We start from the raw sequence: 24,822 nt of genomic DNA, 5'->3' as shown, positions 1-24,822 counted from the left end.
GGGATGCAAGCTGAAAAAAAGGCAGCAAAAGCAGCTCATTCCCTTGTATTCCTCCTCCACCGTAGATTTTTCCATTCTGGCTAACTTCAGCAGGCCCTGGTGAGAATCCCTCCTTCCTGCGTGTGTTCTCTTGATACCAGTGCCTAGTTAAATAGCTCCTGCTGCAGCAGGGTTGTCTGGTGGCCTTCCTAACCCTCCCCTTCCCTTTTCTGTGCCCCCAGTGAAGCAGCAGCCCACGCAGTAGCCACACTTGCTGAAGCCACTCTCCAAGGTGGAGGGCAGATCGTCCTATCTGGTGAAACCGCGGCGGCAGTAGGAGCGCTCACCGGAGTCCAAGATGCCAATGGTAAGGCTGCCAGAAAGTTTTGGCTTTCTGTTTTATTTTTTTTTAACTTTTTTTTTCCTTTGCTCTCAGCTAGGGTTTTTTTTTTTTCCTCTCCGCTTGAAATGCCAAGTTTTCCCCAGCGAAATAGCTCTGCCTCCCTTCAGGTTGACTTAAAAGCCCAGAGAGCAAAAGGATAGCGCTAACTTGGTTTGCTTCCCTGGTTCTGGGGGCTCTTTCTGTCCTTTCTACCAGCTTTTTCTTCAGCCCTAGTTTGTTGGGGAAGGATTGCTCCCTGTTCTGTCCCCGTACACTGCCCAGGACTCAGTTGACACCGCTAGTCAGTGCCATAACAAACTTGACTCCAAAACACTTCACTGTGGAGTGGCAGAGAGTATGGCCAACGTTGTATCACCCACTCGTTTCCTTCCTTCTCCAGTTGTTTTATTATTTATTTTTATTTCCTTATGCTTGGTGGCTGCTCTTGATTTCTGCTCGGTCGCCCTTCGGCAGCCAGCCTTGGCGTGCTGCCTTCCACCTCGTTTCCCATCTTGCCACCACACAGTGGCTTAGTTCGGGGGATTTTCTGTAGAGCTTCTCACTCAGCGCCTTTTTTCCAACTCTGGGGACTTTCCTAGATATCCAGACTAAGCAGGTAGTGAAGGAATAAAACAAAGATTGTGGAAACTGGTTCAGGATGGTACTGGAACACACTGGTGTGCCTGTTTATCTACTGCCTAGTCTCGCTGTGTCCCTCTGATGCCTTTACTGCACTTCCCAAGTGAAGGGATGAACTCTCTGGTGGAATAGAAGGAAAGGCATCAAAATAAGTGCAGAAAGGATGAGGACTCTGAAGTTGTGTTTTAAAAAAAAAAAGGTATTTGGGTTGTCATTGTTAAAGGGGGAAAATGCGTGCGCAGCCAGGGGGCAGACCGCTGAGTTCTTGCCTTGTTGCTTTGCATTTCAAGCAGAAATCCTCCTCGGTCAGACATCAGGTTTGGCTCCCATCCCAATCCTCGTCTCGTAGGGAATGCTCTGATCCTAAAACATCAGCACTTGGCCGGCAGAGAGAACGGGGGAGTGGAGGGGAAGGAAGAGTGGCTTTGCTCAGGGTGCTGCGCTCGATGCCTCTTGCTGTGGAGTCAGCCAGCCTGAAGAGGGAGCAGAAATGAAATGCCAGCCCTGGCCTCGCTGCTGGGATGCAGAGAGGGAAGAGCAGAGGGATGAGCAGCCCTGGGTTGTATTTCACGGCTCAATTTCCCTGCCTGCCAGGCGTGAGGGGGGCGAGCAGCATTTATCGAAGGGAGAATCTGAGCCTGGATGCTCAAAAGCAGCAGCAGCAGATCTGTAGAAGCACCGTGGTGTCCTTTAAGCAGATCTGCACCCCAGCTCCTTCTGGTTATCTTCCAAAATGCTTTCACGCTCTGGATTCCTCTGGATGCTTCCCCTCAACACCTCCCACCCTTCCAGGCCCTGAGTCACTCCACCTCGCTTGCCCAGCGTGCATTAAAACGATATTAATGCTGGGCTTTTTTTTCCTCCTTTGTTTTTTGTGTTTTTTTTTTTTTTTTTTTTTTTTTTTCTAACAGCGGAGCTGGAAATCAGCTGGGATTTAGAGTGCATTAAGGGGAGAGACTGCAGCGTTTTCCTCCGTGCAAAGCCTCGCCCGCAGCCCCTCGCCTCGCTTCCACCCTTCGATTCGCTCTAATCTCCGGCGGCCTTAAGGGGAAGGGCTCGGGCAGCCCTTGGAAGCGCCGTGCCCGGTCGTTTCCTTATGTAACCAGCTAATTTATCCCCCCCTGGGGCCGGAGGAGATGCGGGTATCCATTCCTGCTGGCTCTGGCTGGGGCTGGGATGGATTTTCGGGCGTTGGTGCCGTCGCCGAGGGTTTGCTCTGCCTCTTTTCATACCCCACAACCCTGGGGGCGAGGGCGAGCATCATCCTGGGCACTCAGTCCCTTGGGGCAGTGGGGATGAAATATTTTGGGTGCTGTCCTCTTGGGAGGAGAGGAGACAGAGGGATTTGGTGCGACTGGGCACCCAGAAGGGGCTCCTGGAGCCACAGTGGAATTAAGCAGCAAATAGCCCTGCTCGCTGCTGCTTATCAAGTCTTAACTCACCAATATTTTCAATAAATGCTTCTCTCTAGGATTATTCCCCTTCCGTAGGTTGTTTCTGAGGGATTCTGATCCCGTACCCGTGCAGTTTTCCCTGGAAGGGACCTAAATTTATCCCCATTTATTGGTAGAGAAACCAGGAAAGTAGTTGAACGAATTTGCTTGGGGTCAGGGAAGGTGTTTCAGTTCTTGATGGCAGCCACCAGCTTTAATTACTCTTTTTTTTTGTTTTATCTTGATAAAATACTTTTCCCATCCACGCTCTGGCACCCGAGTAACAATTAACTGACCCCGGAGAATCAAGCCAGCTAAAAAAAAAGGCAAATTCTGTGTTTTTCGTGCGTCTCAGAGGCTGGAACAAAGAAGCTCAGCGTTGCAGGGAGCCTGACTGCGAAAAGGCTTTGGGTAATCTCGTGATGGGTCACATCCACAGCGAGGGGAAATAAGATCTCCCTCCCCAGTGCCATGTCAAACGAGCTAAGTGCTTTATGGTTTTGTGCTGCTCCGAGCCGGGATGCTGGAACCACCAACCCCATGGTTGAAGCCTCGGATGTTTCGGTCTGAAATAACCGGGGTTAAAGTCAAATTCCCAGCAGGTGAATGGGATCGTGGCAGCACCCGAGGCTGGGCCTCGCTTCCCCGTCCTCGTGCCGCAGCCTTTTGTTCGGCATCGATCCTGAAAGCTGCCTTGGCTGCAGGCTTCCTGACTTGCTGCTTAAATATTGATGAAGCCCTGTGCCTGCGCAGGGCTGGAGCAGAGCGCGGTGCCGCCCCGAGGAGGCTGCTCTGGTGTCCCGTGGAGCTCGGGGTTGGTGGATTTGTGCAGTGCGACGTTTTGGGGAGCTGCTCTGAAGACAAGAGGGGCTCCAAGCTCCAGCTGCTGTGAGTTTGGCCCTTCTCCAGCCCCTCTGGTCGTCAGAACAAACTCAGAAAGGACCAAAGGAGACGCGCCGGGGGTGAGCCAGGATTACCGAGCCATGATGGAAGCACGGGGAGAGCATTAGGGCTCTGACGTGAGCAGGGGGATTAGCAGGCTCCGTGCTTCTGTGAGCAGAGGTGAGGCATCAATGCAGGGCCACATCTTGCAGGCTACCCCACAACCAATGCCCCTGTAGGGTTATTTAGGATGAGGGAGCCCCGTTGCACCAGAGCTGCCCTATTTTTGGCGCTTTCTGCACCAGGAGTGGTTGGATTGCTGCAAGGCTGCCCAGCTTTCCCCCGTGAAATCAAGGAGGGGTGGGTGGAAACCTGCCTCCACCCTCGCTGCAGATGGGAAACGCGCGGCTGCCAGCCCCGGCAGGCTCGGGGTGAGCTGTTTACAGGTGAAAGCACAGCCAGGAGGGGAAGGCAGGAGCCCAGGTCCCGTTTCTGGTGCTGTTCCAGGCGTCTCCTCAAGAGTGAAAGCAGAGGGAGCCACCAAGGGCAAAGCCAGGAGCTGCCTGTTCTCGTTTTTTTGCTTGCCTGGGGACAGGGAGGTGCAGCACCCTGATCCCTGGAGGCTTCTTCTGCATGAGAAAAGGGGAAAAGCAGGGGCTGGGAGGCTGACCTGCTGCGAATGTCACAATCTTTAAATAATAAATTCCCCGTTAGATGTTCTTTTGAAGGAGGATGGATCCAAACCAGTCGCTAGCAGCTTGGCAAATTGCTGCTGAGCTCCTCGAGTCCAGGCAGACAAGAAGTCGAGCTTTCTCTAGCACCTTCCTGGTAGGAAAACATTTATTTTTTAATGAGTGCTGCCCTGAAACAGGCACAACTTAATCACCAGCTGAAGGAGAAGCCAGGAATTTAATTTTTGCAGGTGCGTTTCGCCTGGCAGGGCAGGAGAGGGGACGATGGCAGCCAGCAAGGAGAGCTGGAGCGGGCGAGCGAAGTCCTGGGTGCGTGGAGCAGCTCCAGGAAGGAGGAGAGGTGTTTCCCAGAGGACAAATTACTGGGCATGAATGAATTCTTGTCAACAGCAGGGCCGTGATGAATGCTGAGTGAAACGGGCTGGCACAAGCCTCGGCTCAACCACGTTTATTCCATGTCAAGCACGCGGAGCTCCCCGCCGGTGCCCTGTGGAGAGGGGCTGCTCGGCTGCAGCTCTGTCACCTCCTCCATGCCTTTTCCCTTGCTGTGTCAACACTGGGGGAATCCCGGCGTGGCTGCTGAGGAAATACACGCTGCTGGGGTTGGGGAACACCAGCCACAGCTTTGATGCCAGCTCGGGATTTCCCCAGCACCACGGGGGGCGAAGGATTTGCAGGATGCTCGCTCCCAGTTGGCTCCAAACCTCACCAGCTAAGTGCTACCTGCTCGCTCTGGCCCAGCTCTCCTTGCTCTAAACCTCCCGTGGGGCTTCTCCTTTTTGCTGCAGCCCTGCCCTACTCCTCGGGCACGACCCTTTGCCTGCTCAGGCTGCTCTCCAGCCACGGGGCTGGCCCAGGCTCGACACCTTGGCACCGCTGATGATTAGGATTTCTCTGCCCACCAACTGGGGCTAAAAATAGTGGCTCCGACAGCTCCCTCTCGTGCTGTAGGGTGCCAGGTTTTCCCTCCGGTCCTACAAACCAGGCGCCACCTGCACCAGCAGTTCTTTTACCCCCCAGCACAGGCTCAGAGCCAGCTTTGCCCAGGGCCTGGGCTGCTCCCAGCACTGGGAGTTTGGCTGAGTTAGAGCAGGAGGTGGATGCCACAGCACCCGAGGGCTTCCCTGCTCATTGTGACCTCGGGAAGCCCCTTGGCTGCCACCCCAAATGGTAATTTCTGGGTGCAGCCTGTCTTTTCAGGCAGGGAGGCTCACAAACTCATTTGATTTCCTTGGGAGAAGAGATTTGTATAAGGTGAGGGCTGACAGGTCTCCCCTCTGCAAAGAGCTGTCGGAGGAGTGCCAGGAAGAGCCTGTTGCTTTTTTTTGGGGTTCCTTCTTGCTGGTTTTTGTGTGTGTGTTCCTGTTCTATGCCCAAATCTCACGTGAAGAATCTCGTGAAGCTTCCAGGCTGCTTTTTTAGCTCTGAAACACTCCCTCGAGCTTGCAAAGAGAGGAGGCAGCATCCCGGGCAGACACCAGGAGCTCCTCAGGTGTCCCCTAAAAGACATTTTCCTTTGCTCCTCGGCCTTTTTGTGATCCAGAAAGGGAAAACCACCTTCATTAGGGACAGGGACTCGCCGCCAGGTCCTTTGCTGCTCGATCACTTCCAGCATTTCTTAGCATCCTGATGGTTTGGTCGAGTTTCCATGCAGTCGGTGAGCCGTGCCCCTCCTGACCTCATCTCGGGCTTCTCGGTGACCTTCCAGCATCTCCAGCAACCTCCCCGTTTCCCTCCCCGGGTGAGCTCTGACATCCATTCCTCTTAGCAGGCCGTTGAGCCTTACAGGCTCCCCAGCTGTCACAGCCCCTGCTGGCCTGGTTTAAGCACAGGCCATTTACCTTCCACGTGTCCTGAATTAGGAGAAATGGACAGGGAGGGCTGGGCCTGTTTAAAAATTAAAGCTGATTACCAGGCATTAACGTTACATTTAAAGAAATAGGCAGCAGCCCTCCTCTCTCAGCACAGTTGCAATATGTTCCCTTTTGTTCTGGGCTGGGAGAGGAAATGGGGCTGGTATCGACGCCGGGCTGAGCAGGGGTTTTTAATTTTGCTGTGAATTTTGCAAAGTGGAGCTGTGTGATGCCGGCTGTAACGCTCACAGCAGTTCTGCTGCCTCGTGCACGTAGCAGAGAGCTTCAGGATCTTGAATTTCCCTCGGAAAATTCAGATCTGGTGACGCTGCTCCTCGATCTGTCCCCTGAATTGATGCATTTGGGAGGCTCATTTCTGGGGAACCCCAAGCACTTTAATTCGCAGAGACCCCAAACGCTTTAATTTGGGGTGACCCCAAGCACTTTAGGACCAAACCACAGAAATCCTGGGCGAGAAGGCAGCAAGTTGGGAAGAAAACATTTTCTTTTCCCCTTTTTTTTTTCCCTTCATAAAGCCTCAGCTCTGCTAAGGCAGGTGGCTTTTAAGGACTATTTGGCCTGAGATCTTCAGGGCAGAGGGACGTGGTTGCTCCTGGAGGTTTGTCTCGAAGGGACACTGCTCTCCTGCAGCAGTGGCCCTGTTTCTCCCTCCTGTGGGGTTTTTGCCTTCCCCATTTCCCCCAGCTGAGCTCCCCTCGCTTGTTTGCCCTCCATCACAGAGAGCAACGAGGCTGGGAACGCTCTGAATGAACGTGCAGCTTGTCTGGAAATGCAGTCTGATTGAAATTCAGGCTGAATTAGAAGCCTCTTTATTTGGGGTGTTTGTAGGATATTTATCCAGGCTCTATGCCTTCATCTCACAGCCCCTCGACAATTCTCATGGTTCAGGAAGAGCTGCTGGGTGCAGAACTCGTACTGAGCAGAGGCCGGGGCAGCTGAAGCAATGTGAGTGTTTGGATTTCAGTCCTGTGGTCTGAATTTTGGGGTAGAGCCGTGTGGAAACAGGAGCTGGACTCGATGAACCTTGTGGGTCCCTTCCAGCTTGGGATATTCTCTGATTCTGGGATTCTTTGGTTTCTTAGTGAGGCTTTTTGCTTGACTTTACCAGTGCCAGTGCTCGTAGCCAGTTGTTTCAGCTGATGGTGATGTTGACTCAGGACATCTGGGGGTGTTTTTTGGACATTTAGGGGTGTTTTTGGACATCTGGGGGCATTTTATGATCACCTTTGCTCTCAGGGCAGGTGCCTTCCCCCTGCCTGCTGCGTAACGTGGGGGCATCAGGCAGCTCCACACCCCTCCACGTTCACTTAGCCAAGCTGAATGCATGATTAAAAAGTGCATGGGGTCTTGTTCGAGGGTATTTTCTTTCTGCTGGTTGATCGTAGGGTTTTTCGCCCCCGATGTGCATGCATCCTGACTGTAAAGCTTGGATATTTAAGAGCTTCGGACCTAAAATAGTTTGGTTGCAGTGGGGCTTTTGGGGTACCTGCAAGAGCTGGAGATCCGAACCCTTTGGCAAGCTTTTAGCTAAAAGAGGTGAGGTTGTTTGTGGGTTTCTCTGAGTATGTTTGGGGGCAAGGAGCTGGATGGATAAATATTTCCTTGCTTGCCACTGTTTCCAGTGCAAAACTTGGGATGCAAAGGGACGGAGGTGTTTGTGTGGTGTCTGTGAGCATTTTTCCAGGCCTCCTCCTCCTCCTGCCCAACCCTAACCCCAAGCAGAGGCTTGGTTGGCACAGCAGGACCTCCAAAAATTAGATGAGGTGAGTGGGAAACTAAGCTGAGATCAAAACCAGCCCGTGCTTGCTGCTCCTTACTCAGTGCTTCCACGATGAGGCACACGTGGAATAAAAATAATACCATTTCTTAACGTAATTACAATATTATTTGAATAAATACCAATTTATTCAAATATATGCTGTGTGGCAGCCCCCCCACCCCAGCTTTTGGGGTCCTGTGAGACGTTGGGAGTCGTAACCCATCCCTGGAAGGTTTTCCATCTCCCCTGGGGAGGAGATGACCAAGTGCTGCCTCGCTTCCCTCTGCCTGCACGATCCCAAGGGCGCAAACCTCTGCTTGTTCTCCTGCCACCCCAAAAGGAGAGGTCCCAAAAGGAGAGGTCCCAAAAGGAGAGGTCCCAGCCTCCCTTCCCTGCTGGCAGAGCGAGACTTGTGCCACTCGTCCCCATCCACGTGGTGTTGGGTGAGTGCTGACATCTCCAGCATTTTCTGCAGTCCCATTGCCATTTTTCTCCCCGTGCCATCCCTCCCTTACCCCTCGCACCGTCCACAGGCTTGGGGAATTGTGATTACAGCGCAGCAGGGCAGATGGAGGGGGGGTTTCTAATCCCCTCACGGCACAGAACTGGGCTGCAATCTGCTGTTTCATGGCAGCAGGGCGCAGTCCTTGCCTTCCTAGCAGGTACCCTCGTGGCAGCGAGCTGGGCTGGCTCGAGGAACCCTCTCCTGCTTTGGAAAACGAGGGCAGAGCGGGTGGAGGCTCCTCTGACCCCGGGGCAATCATCAGCTCCCGGCTCTTAATGGCCAGCCGTGGGCGCAGGGTGCAACCTGAGCCAAATGGGAAGCTGGCTGAAATCCCAGCGAGCTGCTGGAGCCGTGTAAAGCATCTGATGAAACGAAAAAGGGGGTTGTGAACCTCCCCACTGCCTGCCGGGCACCCCACTGGAAGGAGAGGTACCCTGCGAGCTGGGGCTTCCCCAGGCACAGCTCCTGAGTGCTCCGGGGCACGGTCTGTGTGTTTATCAAGCTAATAAACTTGTGTATGAGACCAAATTCCTTCCCTGCAGAGCTGCTCAGCCTCCTGCCCGTGCCCCGATTGAGACCCTGGGCTCCCCACGTGCAGAGCCCAGCCAACTGCGGTTTTACTCTCAGGGTTTGCTCCTTAAAAAAAAAAACTCCCTGCCCCTCTTTGGAAGCAGCCTCAGCTGCTTTCTTAGCGGAGGCTGACCTCTTGAGTTCCCGGATTGCTTTTCTCTGAGAATCATTTTGTGGCTGGACGTCTCCTCTCCGTTGGATCTCTGTAACAGGGGCTGATTTTTCGAGCCTAAAAGCACAACCCCATCTGTCTTGTGCCTCTGGGGCATAGTAAAGAGCCCCGTCCTGCGAGCACGAAGCACGTGAGCGGTCTCGCTCGCAGCAATGTTTTCCTTGCCCACCAGCCCTGCCTGTGGCAGGATGATGGAGATGGCAGGCTTTAATTCATTCTCCCAGGAGGCCGAAACGGACCCGCAGACTTCTGTTTTTCCAACCGAAACCCGTTCCTCTTCGCTGGCCCCGTGCTCAGCAGTTCAAGTTTTTAGATTTGAAGAGGACATTTCTTGCTGCCTCCTTTAGAGCTGTAGGTTTGAGGGCATTTCTTGCTTCCTTTAAAGTTTTAGGTTTGGGAAGGACATTTTTTTGCCACTTCCTTTAGGGTTTTGGGTTTGAAGAGGACGTTTCTGGCACCTTCTTTTAGAGTTTTAGGTTTGGAGAGGACGTTTCTTGCTGCTGCCTTTGAGGAAGGATTGGCTCATTCATTCTCTGAGGCTCTGAGCTTGTGCAAGAGTGCTGGGGGAGATGCACCTCCACCTTGGCATCCCTTTACTGCTGACATTCAGGTGGCCGTGTCCAAAAGGTTGGTGGTGCACCAGGAAGGGAAGGTAAACCCATCACTTCACAGCCCTCCAACACCTCAATTACAGCCTGGCAAGCAGCACGAGACCCAGATCCGGGGATATCCCCGCTCTCCCCTTCCCCAGGGTGAGCCCTAACCCTCTCCGTGCAGAGGGCTGGGAGGTAAAACCCATTTTTCTCTGCCCTCCGACCAGGAGGGATCGCCTTTCTCCCCGCCGGGCAGTAAATCCCCGCCGCAGCAGAGGGCGGCGTGTCTGTCCCCGGAGGCCCCTGTCTCCCAGTGACCTTCTCAGCTCACCAAGACAGCTTGGCTTTGCTGTAAAGCAGCTCATGTGACAGTCGTAATCCGCAGCCAGGAACCAGCTGTGCGGGGAAGATTGCAGGGGAATCGCCCTATTTTCCTGCCGGCCGGGGTGGTGGCTTCTGCTCGCTGGCTTCCCCGGGGGAGGCTGCCCTTCCCTCATCATCCTCGAGTCCCTCGGCAGGTTGGTACGTTCGGGGTCACGCCAGACACGGCTGCAAAGCACAATTTCCAGGTCAGGAGTGCCCACGTGCTTCCGTCAGTCACTGGTTTCCTCTGAACCTTTCCAAAAAACAGAGGTGGTGTTTCAAAGTCAGGATTTGCCTCGTTCCTCCCCATCCCACCCCGTGTCCTTAATCTGTTCCCGAAAGCATCCAACCTTCCCTCTGCGTGCTGCTTTCACCTGGGCCCCTCTCTGCTGCGCTGCACGAGGCTGGTGGCCCGCCCGGGCGCTGCTGGGCTTCTTGCCACCTGCCCTCAGAAAGTGCAAAGCATGTCCTGGAGAAGATGCAGGCTCTAAAAATTAAGAGACTGAGGAGAGCACGAGCTTAGAACTGGCTTAAAAAATTGATCGTGGCTTTATTTGCTGCTGCTCGCAGATCGTAGCAAGCTTTCACCCCATATAAATTTGCCTCCTTATTGCCCTAAATCCTCAACTTTGTCCTCCCTGCTTTCTCCCACGATTTTCATCACCTCAAAACCTCCAGAGTGGCCAAAGGGGGGTTCAGTGAGCAGCGGCCGGTGCTTAGGAGCTGGCTGCCAGCTGAAGCAGCCGGTCTCGGACTGAGAGCAGCAGCGGCAGGTGTGCGCTGCCAGCAATTTGCCTCGATTCCCCCCAGGAAGGAGGTGCCTTTGATCAGGTAGGGAGCATTTTGCTTCGTACCCGTGTCATCCCTCGGTTTCTCCACCAGCTCTGCCAGAGAGCACTCAGAGCCTGGCTGTGGCATCAATAAGTTGTCCACCAGGACGTGGCCCGAGCCAATCCCTCGTCTCGTGTAAGCTCCAGGAGCAGCCTTCAGAAAGGGCCATCTGTTCCCGCTGCCCTCTGACAGATTTCAACGAGAGCCCGAGCAGTGAAAGGCTCTCTGCTATTCCCCCGAGCCGCCTGATCTCTTCCCTTCCACCCTTCCCTTCAAAAAAAAAAAATAGAGGGAAAAAAAAAACACAAGCTTTGTACTCCCAAGCATTAGGGGACTCTAATTGGTGTGCGCGCTGCGTTTAGGAGGAGGATGTATAGCTAATGGAAGCAGAGATTTTATTGCTGGCATAAATAGAGCATATTCGACCCCTTTGAAGTCTCAGGGAGCAGCAGCCAGCGGTGTCTGCAGTTTGACAGCCTCCCTGGCTCGCACCCACAGCTACCTCGTGGTGTCCTCAGCCCAGTCGTGGAGGTCCCAGGTCTGGTTTTACTTCGGGCAGCCCAAGTCGCGCTTCCAAATAGGAGCTGAGTGCTTAGAGGTTTGGAGTCCCACTGCAAATCAACGAGATTCAGACTCGGCCAGGTTTTAGGGCTTGGTCACATTTTAGGACTTGGCCAGGTTTTAGGGCATGGCCATGTTTTAGGCTTTCTCCTTTGCTGCTGTCAGAGAGCTGCCTTCTTGCCTCCAGCCCCACGCTGCTCTGAATCACCCCCAGCAGACGCAAAGCAGAAATCATTCTCCGGCCACCCCTCTCTGCTCTCGTGGAGCTTTTCGACCTTCCCCCCTGCACAAATGTGCCTTCAGCCACCAGGCCGGAGCCCGAGCTTGTTTTTATTTTGAAATCAGCAGATGTGCAGAGCTTCCAGGCGAGGAATCTGCCAGAGGCAGTGGCATACCAAGAATAAACGCTCTCGGCAGGGAGAGGTAGGAACCCATCCCGCCTGTCGCGAGACAGCGGCGTAAAAAGGAGGAATGTGCACTGTAAAAACTTGCTCCTTACACCATGTGTTCCACGTCGGGAGTGGTGTCTTGGCCATGATTTATTGCTCACCTTGCTGAGGATGGGCTGGGCAGCGCACAGGGGGAGGGAACCCAGTGCCAAATGGGTGCCTCGTCCTATAAAGGAGCAGGGCGCCGCTGCACCCAGGGGTGTGCTGGGTTGTAGCAGGGCTGCTGCTGTAGCTAGATGTGAAGGGGATGTTTTGAAGAGGAGAAAAAAGGATGTTTAAGCTGTGTGTGCAGCCTTTTTTCCCCAAGGAAAAAAGAAATGTCCTTACCTCCTTGTAGCTAGCGCGCCGGCTAGCCAAGGCTCGGGCGGAGACGCGAGATTTGCACTTTCCTATTTGCAAGGCAAAGCTCTGACCGCCTTCCCGAGGTGTTGGCACCCTCCGAAAGCTGCACGCCTCTCCTGACCGTGTGTTCATGACATCTTTGGGGCTACGGGCACGATCTCCCCCAAGCACGGAGGGAGGTGACCGAGCCCGGTGCTAGAGGAGAGCGCCCATCATTTCGGGCCCTCTCCTTGGCCATGAATGCGCGCTCTGTTGTCACAGCAAGGCTCCCGCTGACCAAGTCAGCGAAATGCTGGGAAAATGTTTTTTAGATGAAGCCAGGGCCTATCTGGTTACGTATTACCTTACGGCCAGAACAATAGCAGCTTTATATCCCCGTGTGCTAAACGCTCTGTAGTGTATGCTAATGCCCGTGTTCACGTGTGATCTATCGTGCAGCCCCACCGGCTTGTGAAACTCATTTAGATCCCCGGCTCAGGTAGCCTTAAAAATACATCGAGCTCTTCCAAGGAGGCCGGCCGGGCGCCTGGGCTTCATCAACTTCCTAGCCTCGCGCTCTGGGGATGCATAGAAATGCCACTTTGGCAGCCACTTCTGCTTCTCGTTCATTCCTCCTCCCTCGTTACGCGGGGAGAGGCGGAGAGCGGGCTCGGAGGTGGCCCTCGCTTCTCCGGGATGGATTTTACTCCTCTCTGCCCTGCGCAGCCGGCTCTCATCAAACCTCTCTGGTCCAATTAAGCCATCCATCTCAAAGGTTTGCCAACTGCAGCACAAAGAGCCCAGCCTCCCGCGTGCTCTGCCTCCCACCTCTGCACCCCACGCTCCGCACGGAGGCAGAAATATTAAATTTACCGTGCCTGACGCTGGGGTGCTGCTCCTACGGTGGCCACTGAACGAAATTAGGGTCACGAGTGTTTTCTCTTCCAGCCCACCCGTTAAGCAACAGGTTGTATGTCCCATCCATACCCAAATTACCCCACCTAATGCCCCCCCCCCGTGACGGTAGCCTTTGGCCTGTGTTCAGCCTTTTACACTTGCATTTTATTGTCAGGCATCCTAGCAGCAGACTGTTCAGGTTGCAAGTGGAGCCTAGCAGAGAGTTTATCAGGTGAGTGGCTTTTTGTGGTGGTAGTTTTGGAATAACGGGATTTAGCTGTCGTTGGCATCGCCAACTCATTCCTTGAGGTTCCTGACACTGTGGTGTTTCTCGGGGGTGAAAGGGCTGTGTCTATCTCTCTGTCTCTCTTTCCTGTCTTTCCCCCCCTTCTTTCACGCTTCTCAGGGGCAGATATCAAACCTTGGAGATACGGATTTACATTTGGAGAGATGGATTTTTATATTTAGAGACGTGGATTTCTATCGGAGCATCTCGTGGTGGCCGTCTGCCCCGCTGCTCTGGGCTGGACCCTGGCCTGGCTGCGGGGTGGAGACGTGCACGCCTGCGGGGTTAATGCCTTGCAGCCCGATCCCGTTAGCCTCACGCAAGCCGAGCTCTCTTCTAAGTGTTACTTAAGTAAAGAATTAGTGAGGAGGCCGGAGCTGGGCTCAGCGTGCAGCTTAATAACCCCCCAAGCACCGGGGTAACGGCTGGGGCTGCGGGGTGTTGTGATCTTTGGATTTGTAAAATTCATCTTTTTGAAGGTCACGAACCCAACGCAGGCGTAAAGCAACAGCAGGAAGGGAAGAAAACCCCACAGCTACGCCTTCAACGCCCATCGGTTTTAAGAAATGATGGGCTCAAGGTAGCAGAAACCCTCACACAAGAGCTCGTGTGTGCGCATCCCTGGCCGCTGTGCTGGCCGAAGGACTCTGGGCACAGCTGTCCCTTAACATCCTTGCACTATATTTGATTTGCAAGGATGCCCGGGGTGTTATTTCTGCAGAAACTCTGCCAAATAATGATGTTTCATTAGCATATGTGATATTTTAGTACCACAACAAGAGACTTTCAATTCAGATCACTTCTAAAACGAGTTTTAGTCAGTCAAGCTCAAGTAATAACAACGTTTTATCACTTCAGATGGTTCCCTGCCTTCATTCTCACAGTAGTCTTTAATAAAACCATGCAGAAAATACAGAATCCTCAAGGATTTAAGGACAAGACTCACTCTCAACGCACAATTCTTCCTCTGGAAGAGACTGTGTGGATGTTAGTAACACAGCAGGCACCTCAGTAAAGAATTTCTGGCAAAATAGAAGAGGGAGTCCCTATTAGGTGATGGCCCAGAAACATTAAGGTGCTGCATTGCCTGCCCGTGCAGCCACCAGGTTAATACCTGACGTATCATCAGAGGAACAGACTCCGAATCCATTCTGAGGGCTTTCCTGCCTCCAGTTTCGTTGGCACCTCTCTGGAAAAGCTCCCCTCTGGTTCCCAGAAAGCAGGCTGCGAGAGGGGCAGACCCCGCGGGGAGCAGACGTTAGGGGCTGCTGTCCTTTCTCTATTTTTAACTGTGTTTCCTCTCTACATGACCGACCGTGATAGACTGCTAATCTTATCAGGTGTGCCCTTCACTCCACAGCAAAGCCAGCCGATCAAGGAAGCTTAGAAGGGTTATTCGTTAAGCTTTCGTCTGTGGAGCACGGTAAAAAAAGCTTTCATTATACAGGTAGACGCATGCATGTTTAGACTCCTCTTCGCGTGTTTGTCACCTTTCCTCCCCACCAGATTGGCTCGGGTTTAGAGGGCCTTGCCCTGGGGACCCGCTGCTGGGGGTGTGAAGCCTGTGTGAGAACCAGGCTTGACCAAATTCGGCCTGAGCCGATGCCCAGGTCCTGCTCTCCAGCTCTAAAATCACCCTCGGCACACCACGGAGGGGAGAGGGAGAGGCAGCTTGCCTTCTGTAGGACACAAGAGCCGAAAGCACCAAGTTAATCCATCGGGATACCAAGCTGGTGTTCCTTTCCCACTCACCCTTCCTCCCTCCCCCTCTTTTTTTTTTAAAAATATTTTTAAATGAAAAAAAAAAAGGGGAGGGGAAGCAAAAATGGAGCAAAAACGGGGATTTTCAGCTCCGCTGAAACCCAGATGCAACGGAAGGCCCAGCCTTTCCCATTGATCCCTTCCGATGTTTCCAATGTTAAAAAATAATTGTCGATTTTTCCTCGTGCTGCTCTCCTCGCCGTAGATGATTGCAGGTGGAGGACTTCGGGGGTGTCAGGAAAGGGCTGCAAGGACAGAGAGATGCGTGGTGCTTGTGAAGTGCCGCCGGTGGAGGAGGTGTTTGTCCCCGCTGCTCGAAGACTGGGGGTCGTGGCTGGGCCAGGGGGGCGAGCCTGGGTGTCAGAGGAGATAATTGTGTGGACACGGCTCAGCCCCTGTCTGTATGTCACGTAGTAGCTTGGGGACTGAGCTTTTTGTCAATCAGGAATCAGCCCCACTGTTTATTTTTGGCAAAGCTTTTGTAATTGCAGAAAACAAGCAAACAAAAACTTGAAAGAAAGGAAAGAAAGAAAAGAAAGAAAAGGAAGGAAGGAAGGAAGGAAGGAAGGAAGGAAGGAAGGAAGGAAGGAAGGAAGGAAGGAAAGAAAAAGAAAGAAAGAAAAGAAAGAAAGAAAGAAAGAAAGAAAGAAAGAAAGAAAGAAAGAAAGAAAGAAAGAAAGAAAGAAAGAAAAAGAAAGAGCACACACAAAAAAAAAAAAAACAACCCCACAACCAGAGCAAACAACACCACAAAGCAAACCCCCAAAAGCATCCTAATCCACTTCAGGGCTCTTGCCAAGTGGGAGCGGTGTCCTCTAGATCCTAATTTCAGGATGAGGACCAGGCTCGGGTGTTCTCTTGGCCTGTGCCTGGAACAATTTGGGAGGCACCCACGAACCAGCCCTGAGTGCCCAAGTGGTCCCTTCGTGAGGCTGTTTTGCCTTCCTCTCCTACAGAGGCAGGACCAAGGGCTAAGGGAGATGAGCCCAAAGGCATTTGAGGTCTTGGCTGAGCTGTGACCCTTCCCTCCACGTAGAGAGGACGAAAACAGAGGCGTATACAAGAGGTTAGCGTTGTCTCCTGTGCTTATCTGCTGGTCTCAGGAAGAGTCGAGGTGTCTGTAACCTCCTGGGCTGCAACACTCAGAGCTCTGTGAGCGGCCGTGACTTCTCTGCTACCAAAATTCAGGTCCCTTGTTGTGATTTTGACCCGAAAGGGATTGAAAAGACAGATGATGGCTGACCTTGGGCTGTGCTTGAGGTTGGCAAGCAGAATAAGGACAGGGGCTTCTTTCAAATTATCATTTTTTGTGTCTGGATGTGAATGGCACAAAGGATGTGCAGGGGTGAGCTGTGGCTGTTGTGTGCCTGGAAGGTTCTCCAAGCTTAAATCCCTGCCTGGACTTCTTGTGACTTGTCAGTAAGGCGTTTCTCATCGTGGAAGCCCTTTTCCAACCATCGTCTTGTTGGAAGAGATCTAATTTGAGGTAGACATTGATCCTCCAGCAGTCGTTAGGAGAGAGAGAGGCACGCTCTCAGAGGACAGTTCATCTTAAAGTAGGTGCCTTTATGAGATGGCTTCTTCCTTCATCACCACTGTCGGACCCTCTTAAATGCTTGGCTTTGGGTGAAACCCCATCCACGGTGTCACGTCAACACCTTATCTTGAGGAACACATATTTTGCAAATATTTCTCCTCCATAGTCAGGGATTTCCCTGTACAGGATGATGAGTTCTGGAAATTTTGGCAAGCCAATTCCCGGTTGGCTTTCTGTCTGTGTGAGTGTCCTTCCTAAAACCGGCAGCAGTAAAGGTAGTAGGGGCCCTGCTGCTCTGCCAGGATGCTAAAATAAATGATGTGTGGCTGGAAGGAAGGGGTGATCCCCTGCTTGACTAGGAACTGGATTTACCATCAAGAAATCCCTCTAGTGCCAACCGATTTGCCCAGCGTGTCCTAGCACGGTCTTAAATTTGCTTGGCTGGTGACTCCCAGCTGTGGACCCATCGCTTCTTTACACCGAGTGGAGCCTCCAAAATCTTCATTTAACAGGCTGGAAGGGAATTCCAGTGGTTGCCTACCCCAGCCCCGTGCCTGAGCCACCATCAGTCTCCGCTGGCTCTAAAAGTGGTGTTGCCCCACGCAGGTCGATCCGGAGCTTCACAAACTTCTGGCTGCACTTAAAAACTCTCTTATTTTAAAAACTCTCTTATTTTTCTCTCCTGTGGCAAAGGCGATGGGGTTAGTCTCCTCTTTGCATCGCTTCTGATGGATTTGTGGACTGTACTGCGTGTACAGACCCAGTGCTGTTTCAATTTCTCTCTGCTGCCCACTGAAAATGAATGTTTCCTTGCTTGGAGATCTCCCCGATCCTCTTCTTTGTCCATTAACGCCCTCACACTTCTTAATTTGACTCATCTACAAGAATTTTGCCATCGTGGCTTCAAAGGTTGCCTCTGGCTCTGCACCAAGGGCTGCAATAAGGGGACCTGCGGGGCTGCCTGGCCCCGTGGTGCCTAGAAAGTGCCTTGGCCCTGTGCCTCCAGAGGAGGGGGAAAGAAATCGCAGGAATATCTGCTGCAAGCTGCTGGGACAGGGTCACGCTAAGCAGTTTGTGCTGGGTTCCCTCCAGTGCTAAGGAGACTGAAACAAGCCAAAGGAGCTGGAAGTCAACGGTTGAGGAATCCCAGTGGAAAATCTCCCTCCTTTCAGCCTTCTCCATCCTTGGCCAGAGCCCCATGAAGCCTTCAGAGCTCCAGAACTGCTCGGGGGGACCTGTGAGGCTGCTCGAGAGCTACCGACTTCTGCATTCGCTGCTTTGGATCTGCTTCCTCTGCTCGGTGCCAGAAGATCTCCAGGAGCAGAGCTGCATCTGGCTTTTGGCTTCTCCTCATCCCACGTGGGCTCTGGGCTCCGTTTGGAGGAAGACCGTGTCCCTCCGTTGAGGTCTGGGCATTCGATGGATAGGTTGTGTCAAAAAAAAAACACGTACTGTGCTCTGCTGGGGCTCTCCAAGGTGATTTTTGGGGTCGCTGTGCATTATCTGTTCTGCCCCATCAGAGAAATCCCAAGAGCAATTATTCTGTGCTACGTGGTGGCCGCGGAGCCGTGCTCCTCACCGCTGCCAGGCACCCACAGCAGCGATTCCTGTGGCTTGGCAGCTCTCAGAACAACAAAATCACCTCTGTTGATGGCATCCCTCTCTCAGTCTTCCTTCTCTGCCCTCCCTGAGGGTGTGTCGACAAAAATCTCATCATTTTCTCTTGCCCACCGTGCTGGCATCAGGCTGGGTCTGCGCTGCAGGGCTGAGCATCTTCGGACTCTCGAGCCATATCCCGTGGTTTCTCAGTTTGCCTCTTGCTTCCTCACCATCCTCCCTTTCCTGAGGCTGTTTGCAGAAGATCAGCTCTGTTGAAGTCGATGCTACGAAGGAAGAGGATTTTGCTGTTCGTGAAAGAGGAGGAGACCGCTTCCTTCCCCAAAGTTTGGGTATTTCGTGTCGGCATCGGACATCCCAGTTCCAGCTCTGGTGGAACTGGGGAGATGTCTCCAGCTGCTGCAGTTCGTGGTCTCTTCCTCGCGCTGTGCTCGCTTTGATCGCAAAGTGTCAGGTTAAGCAGAGCTGCCTCTGACCCCAAACCCCTGAGCATTTGATTTTCCTGGATATCTGGGGGCTGCTGAACCTCGAGGCCAGTTCCCAGTGCCCTAACTCAGCCCAGCTGCCCCCTCCTCTCCCCCAACCCCTTCCCTGTGCTTTAATGCAGCCGTTAAACCTAAAATTTGGGATCGAGGCGGCTGTCCTTGCTGCTGCTCCCCGCCAGGTAAGGTGTCCACTGGTCATTGCCTGATTTTTGCCCTCTGAATCCCGAGGTTTCCCCAGATGCAGGTGGAGCCAGCTCCTCACCCTCCTCCCGTGAGCTGCAACCCCTGCTGGAGCAGCAGCAGCGCCGTTGTCTCCTCGTTGCTCCTCGCAGCCCCCCCCCAGCTCAAATCTAGCCCCGGAGATCACCTGGAGTGGCTTTAAAGCACATCTGGAGCCTTCTCCAAGTGTGATTTCCCTGATCTCTTCCAGCACCTGATCTGTGGTGCCCCCTCTCTCAGCCCCCAGAGCCTTCCCCCAGCTCCCCCGGGTGCTGAGCACCCCAGCTCCTCCGCACCCAGCGGTCACCTCCTTCCCTTCCCAGCACCTTTGGGTGAGGTCAATGAGGGAGCAGAGCCTGGGTGGGTGCTGGCTGCATCCCAATTCCCTGCCTGGATCCTCCCCAGCTTCTCCCAGCCCCTTCCAGCACCGAGGTGAGGCTGGGGGAGCCCTGCTGAGCTCCACACCCCCCTCAGCACCGCTCCTTCCCGGGGAGCTTTTCCAGCAGCACCTTTGCCAGCAGGAAATCCCTGCACAAAGGGGAGGCAGGAGCCCAGCAACACCATCCCCTGTGTGCTGGGAGCCAGTTTTGTGCCCGCTCCGTGCATTATTCATCACCTCTCTCCAGGTAGGAGCAGCTCCGGGCTGGTGCGAGCCCTCCTCCATCCCTCCCTGGGGCTTTCCCCTGCCTGCACCCAGCCCAACTTGGCTTCCTTGGTGTTTTTCAGGGTCTCCCGAGTTGTTGGTTTTTCCGTCTAATGGATTTCCTGGTTTTAATACAATTGAAAGGGGCCGAAATCCACGCTTTAGATTACCATATGCCGGGTAGATTAGGGCTAATCAGGGCGCGGGGCCGAGCAGATGCAGCGCGGGGCCAATCCCAGACCCGATTACAGCATCTCAGGAGTTTAATCGTCTCTCCCCCAAGGGCGATCATCTCTGCTCTAATGCACGGCAGCCTTTCCAGCCCTCGCCCTCTCTCCTCCTTTGGTTTGTTACCGCTCCTGCCAGGCTGGCTGCTACGTCAGATGCTGAGGCGATTTGCTTTAATCCCACGCAGAAAAAAAAAAGGGGGGGATCTGCGCGGCGCCGGCTCTCGCGGAGCCATCCTTACTCTGCCCCAGAAGTGGCACAAGCTCATCCTTCCCCCCCAAAAAAAGCCCCGTTTGCTTTTTCCATCTCATCATCTTTTGGTAGAGCCCGTTTTTGGCAGCCCCAGGGACGAGGCCAGCATCTTCGAGCCGTGCAGAGGGACCAGGAGGCTCCCACCCTCTCCGGTGACCCTCGTCTTTGGGGTGGCCGTGGGGGCAGCCTCACCTCGGGGAGTTTCAGCAGATTCCTTCGGGTTAGCAGCCCAACTTACCCCAAAGGCTTAAGGCTTGTAGGTCTGCAGAGGGGATTTCAGGAGCATCCCAGGCCACGGCCCCTGCTCCGTGCCAAGAACCCGCTTAAATCGGGCTGCGCCGCGAGCCTCGGCGCTCCTACTGGAGATTTGCTTCAACGGGGCCGAGTGTGAGCTCTCATCTCCATGCCTCATAACCTAAAACTTAGAAAACACCCCCAAATTTTTCATGCTTCTGCCTCCGTGACATCTGTAGGTGTTGGCATCGGGCCGTCACCCCAGGAGGGTGACCCCAAAGTGGGGCTGAGCTGCACGAACCCATAGGTGGCCCCATTTTGGAACGGGAACAGCCCTTTTTGCTAGGGGGCTGCAAAACTTTCCCATCTGCAGATCCTTCAGGGATGCTGAGGGCTGTCAGAGAGCTGCAAAGCACACTGAACTCCGCCGGGGTCACCCACCCGGGCGGCACGCTCAGCCCCTAAAGCTTTCCTGTCTGCAGGGCGAGTTATCCGAGGACACCGCGCCGCCAAATCACGGCATTAAAACCCGCTGCCCTTGGGCAGGACACAGGGCTCTGCCGCAGAAACCCCAAGCAGAAAAAATCCTGCTGCCATTTCGGGAAAGCCTGCTGCCCCGATCATCCCCTTGGGTTTTGTTTAGGGTTTTATTTAGGGTTTTGTTTAGCCCCTGCATGGGCTGGGAGTTCCAGGGGATGGATTTGGGCACCCCTAAAAGCCTTTTTGTCCCAACAAATGTGGAAGGTTTCAGAAATATCCTACTCTTGTGCCCTAAATCACGCTTTGAGAAGCCCCCTACCCATCCAGGGACAGCAGGGGACAGGGGCAGATGAAGCCTGCTGCCACCCCACTATCCTCTTGCCAGCCTGTAGGGTTTGTTACCCCAAAATGCTGCGAGATCCCTTCCCCTGCCTGCCATCCAGGCGTCTCCCGCGCTACCACCACTGCTGCCTGCGGGTGTTTTCTACCTCTTTTAATCATTCCCATCACAATATCCTCGGGGCCTCGTTCTGTTCTATCATCACCCTGGCTGTTTCCAGCTATCCCCGGCCCCTCCCGTTCACCACGGCTGCGTTTTCCTCCAGGAAGGTGCCCAAAGCTTGGCGGGCTCGAAAGTTTTTTTGGGGGGGCGAGCTGGAACCTGACTTGGTTTGGAGGGGCTGAGTTGGTTTGGAGAGGTTGAATTGGTTTGGAGAGGCTGAGTTGGTTTGGAGAGGCCGTTTTGGAGAGGTTGGGAGCCCTGCCTGGGCACCAGGTGCTGCTGTTGGGGTCCTTTTCTTGTGCGGGGAAGGATTTGGGGTGATATATGGCATTACAGGAGATGGAAGAGCTCCCCCCTTGGCGCATTTCTTCTTTCTTTCCTCTTGAATCTTTTCGGGGCTCCCCGCTGCTCTGTGCCACCTCCTCCTGCCCGGACAGCCCCAGGGGTTGGGCTGCTGCCCCAAAATCCCATCCAGCTCACCCCCCATGTGCTGGATCCTCCCTTCCCAGCACTGGGGTCGCAGTGGGGGTTTCTCTGGCTTTGTGGTCAGGGCTGAGCTCCATCACCCCACAGCTCCGAGCGCTTCCACGAGCCTCACCCCACGGGTGCCCTGTGCTGTCGGGGTGGGAGCCTCGAGTTTACCCAACCGCCGCCTGCCCCCGAGAACCAAAACCCCACAAAAAAACCCTTTTTGGCGCCCGCACCGAGCCAGGCATCCACACCACCCTCATCCCTTGGGGTGGGAGGGAGGGAAACCACACTCGGGGAGCCGACGCTACCGCACCTCACCGCCCCGTTTCTCCTTTTTTTTTCTTTTTTTTTCTTTTTTTTTTCTTTTTTTTTCCTTTTTTTTTGTCTCCGCAGGCCTCGTCCAGATCCCCGTCAGCATGTACCAGACCGTGGTGACCAGCCTGGCCCAGGGGAACGGCCCCGTGCAGGTCGCGATGGCCCCCGTGACCACGCGGATAGCGGACAGTGCCGTCACCGTGGACGGGCAGGCGGTGGAAGTGGTGACCTTGGAACAGTGACGGGGGTGCCCCGCGGTGCCGGGAGCGTGGCGGTGATTTTTTTTCCTCGTCTCTTTAAAACGCGAATGAAATTTCATTTTTTTTTTTTTTTTAAGAAAAAAACAAAAAACAAAAAACAAACAAAACCACGAAAAACCACGCCTCTCCAGAGATGAAATCAGGTGGCATCGAGGAGTCTCCCAGCTTCGGAAGCAAAGGGGTTTTTGTTAACCTTATTATTATTAATTTTTTTTTTTTTTTAAAGGAAAAAAAAAAAAAAGAAATAGCAGAGGGTGTGTGTCAAGTGCATTTTTATAGCGCCGCTGATCTCGTCGGAGCGAGCAGCCACATTCTGACGGGACTTTCGTTAAAAAGAAACGGGACTTTCGTTAAAAAGAAACAAAAAAAAAGAAGGAAAGCAGCCCCCCCTTCGCCCCCTTTTCCCCCAAAGTGGAAAGGAGCAGGGTGAGGCTGAGGGGGGGGAGATTTGGGGGCCACACGGACGCCCTCGGCTGCGACTGCTCCGGCTGCGCCACCGCCCTTGGTGAATTAGGATGGAAAGCTTTTAACGCGGACTTTTCTATTTAAAAAAAAAAAAAAAAAAGGACAAAAACAACAAAAAAAAAAACACATGAATTTGGAAAAGCCTCCTCTGGGGGGAAAACGCCTTGTGTGACTGCGGGGGGGGGTGGCAGCTCCCCCCCGGGGACAGCTCTGCCGCGGGACCACCGCCGCCGCCAGCCCGGCTCCCTTTTTCGTGCACACTGGAGACCCGCTCTAATTCCTCTGCTCTGGAAAACGTACCTGCCGTTTTAATCTTTTTTGGGTTATTTTTTGTTGTTGTTGTTGTTGTTGTTTTTTTCTTCTTTGTTATTATAATAATAATTATTGTTATTATTATTCCCTCCTGCGTGGCTTGGCAACCGAGGGGAACCGCCTCGAGAGGAGCTCGGGCTGCGCCGGGAGGGAACCGGGGACCCCGGGACCAGCGCTCAGCCCCCCCCCACACCCCCCAAATTTCCCTTGCCAAAGAGCCACGGGGGGGGCTCGACCCGACCCCGCTGCCCCCCCCGGGACCCCCGGGACCCCCAAATCATCCCCTGGGAGCCGTGCACCCGGTCCTGCTCCACGGTCCCCCCCCGGCACATCTCCACCACCCAAAACCCTCCAAAGGAGGGAAGGTGCACGGGGGCCTTTTTGGGGTCAGATCCCCCAATTTGGGGACATCCCAGCGGGCCAAACCTTTCCAGCCAAGCCCCCCCCATCTCCTCCTCCATCCCCGCGGCGCGTGCAGTTGTGCATGGTATTTAATTTTTTCGGTTTTTGTTCTGTTTTTATTATGATGCTGATTTTCAAGTGGCCATTCACAAAGTTCTCCGCGTCTTGCGCCGCCTCCGAGGCAGTCTCCAGACTCTTGTATTTACTTGTTTTATACGGGAAATATCAAAAAAGCGTTTCTTTGTACACATTTCTCCTGTAAACTTTTAACGAGGGGAGGGCGAGCTTGCCGTAGCGGCGGTCCTGGTTTCTCCACTTTTGGGTATTTTTTTTTTTTTTTTTTTAATTACGATGATTTTTTTTTATTATTATTTTTTTTTTAAATCGTCGTCGTGAAGATGTCGGTGGCTTCCACGTCCGTGTTCCTTTGGCGGTGAGATGACGTTCTCCTAGTCTGAGAGGTTTCCCCCCCCCCTTCCCCTCCTCCTCCCCCCGAACCCCAAAAAAACAAAAAAAAAAACCCACAAAACCAGGCGAGTAGCAGAGCATGGACCCCCCCCCCGTTGTTTTTCCCGGTGTCTTATTATTATTGCCTCCTTCAATAAATTGTTACAGATGTGTCTACCCACGCCTCCCGCTCCTCTTTTGGGGCATTTTCCCAGGGTTTCGGGGCTCTCCTGCACCCGCTGCGTGCCCTTAGGGCCAGTTTGGGGGCAGGATTTGTGCTTGACGCACTCGGTGGCCACCCCGCAGCCTCCCAGTAGCCCCCAGTAGCCCCCAGTAGCCCCCAGTAGCCCGGGGAGGGGTCTCATTACCGGGTGGGCAACCCCAGGAGGAGCGGGGCCGGCAGCGCCGTGCTTCAATGGGGCACCAATACTGGGAATCCCAAAACCCCGATCCCGGTCCTTGGGGGCGTGAAGACGAAGAACGGGGACGGACGGACAGACGGACGGATGGACGGACGGACAGACGGACGGGGAGGACAACGAGGCAGCGCTGGAACCAGGAGACACCGGCGTGGCTCGGCCAGCCCCACACCACGGGAATTGGGGTGTCCCCGTCCCGTCCCCCCTACAGTTTGGGGTGCCCCCATGGGGTCGCCAGCACGGCCCCGGGGGGGGGTCTGAGCCCGGCAGACGCTGCCCCCGGGCTTTAATCTGTGCTAATCGGGCTTTAATAAGCGGGTCGGGGCCCCCCGCTGGGCTCGGCCCCGTTTTTATCCCCACCCCATAACGGGGAGCCCGACCTGGGCACTGGGAGGGTCCTTGGGTACTTGGGGGGCTTTTTGGGGTTCCCCAAGCATGGGCTGCCCCCCCCACCGTGTCCCAGTTGGGTTTGCTGCCGCAGCCTCAGCCCTGCTGCTCACAGCGGCCCCAAAATGCAGGGTTTGACCCCAAAAGCTCTATGGGGTCCAGTTGGGGGGTGGGAGGGGGGGGCAGGCCTTGGGGTGA

At 54.1% G+C, this 24,822-nt stretch overlaps 1 protein-coding gene across 12 annotated transcripts in view; it reads left to right on the top strand.

The window, feature by feature from the left end:
• The window catches only part of NRF1 (nuclear respiratory factor 1), a 55,795-nt gene extending 31,800 nt beyond the window's left edge, over positions 1-23,995 (top strand). For 2 of the 12 annotated variants that reach the window (XM_084504556.1, XM_084504555.1), the window contains exons 10-13: positions 222-346; positions 13,078-13,134; positions 14,549-14,635; positions 15,155-15,469. In XM_084504556.1, coding sequence (XP_084360682.1) covers positions 222-346; positions 13,078-13,134; positions 14,549-14,635; positions 15,155-15,363 — 478 coding nt within the window. In that variant the 3' untranslated portion in view covers positions 15,364-15,469. Of the gene's footprint in view, positions 1-221; positions 347-1,293; positions 1,759-1,911; positions 2,477-13,077; positions 13,135-13,667; positions 13,943-14,548; positions 14,636-15,154; positions 15,470-22,010 lie in introns of those variants that run through there. The other 10 variants (XM_084504550.1, XM_084504557.1, XM_084504551.1 and 7 more) reach the window with 8 other exon arrangements.
• The last annotated feature ends 827 nt before the right edge of the window (positions 23,996-24,822 follow it).

Source organism: Aythya ferina (genome assembly GCF_964211825.1).
Source record: "Aythya ferina genome assembly, chromosome: 1".
In the NCBI taxonomy this organism is placed as follows: domain Eukaryota; kingdom Metazoa; phylum Chordata; class Aves; order Anseriformes; family Anatidae; genus Aythya; species Aythya ferina.
The sequence above is the reverse complement of the archived record's forward strand: the minus strand, read 5'-3'. Positions and strand labels throughout refer to the sequence as shown.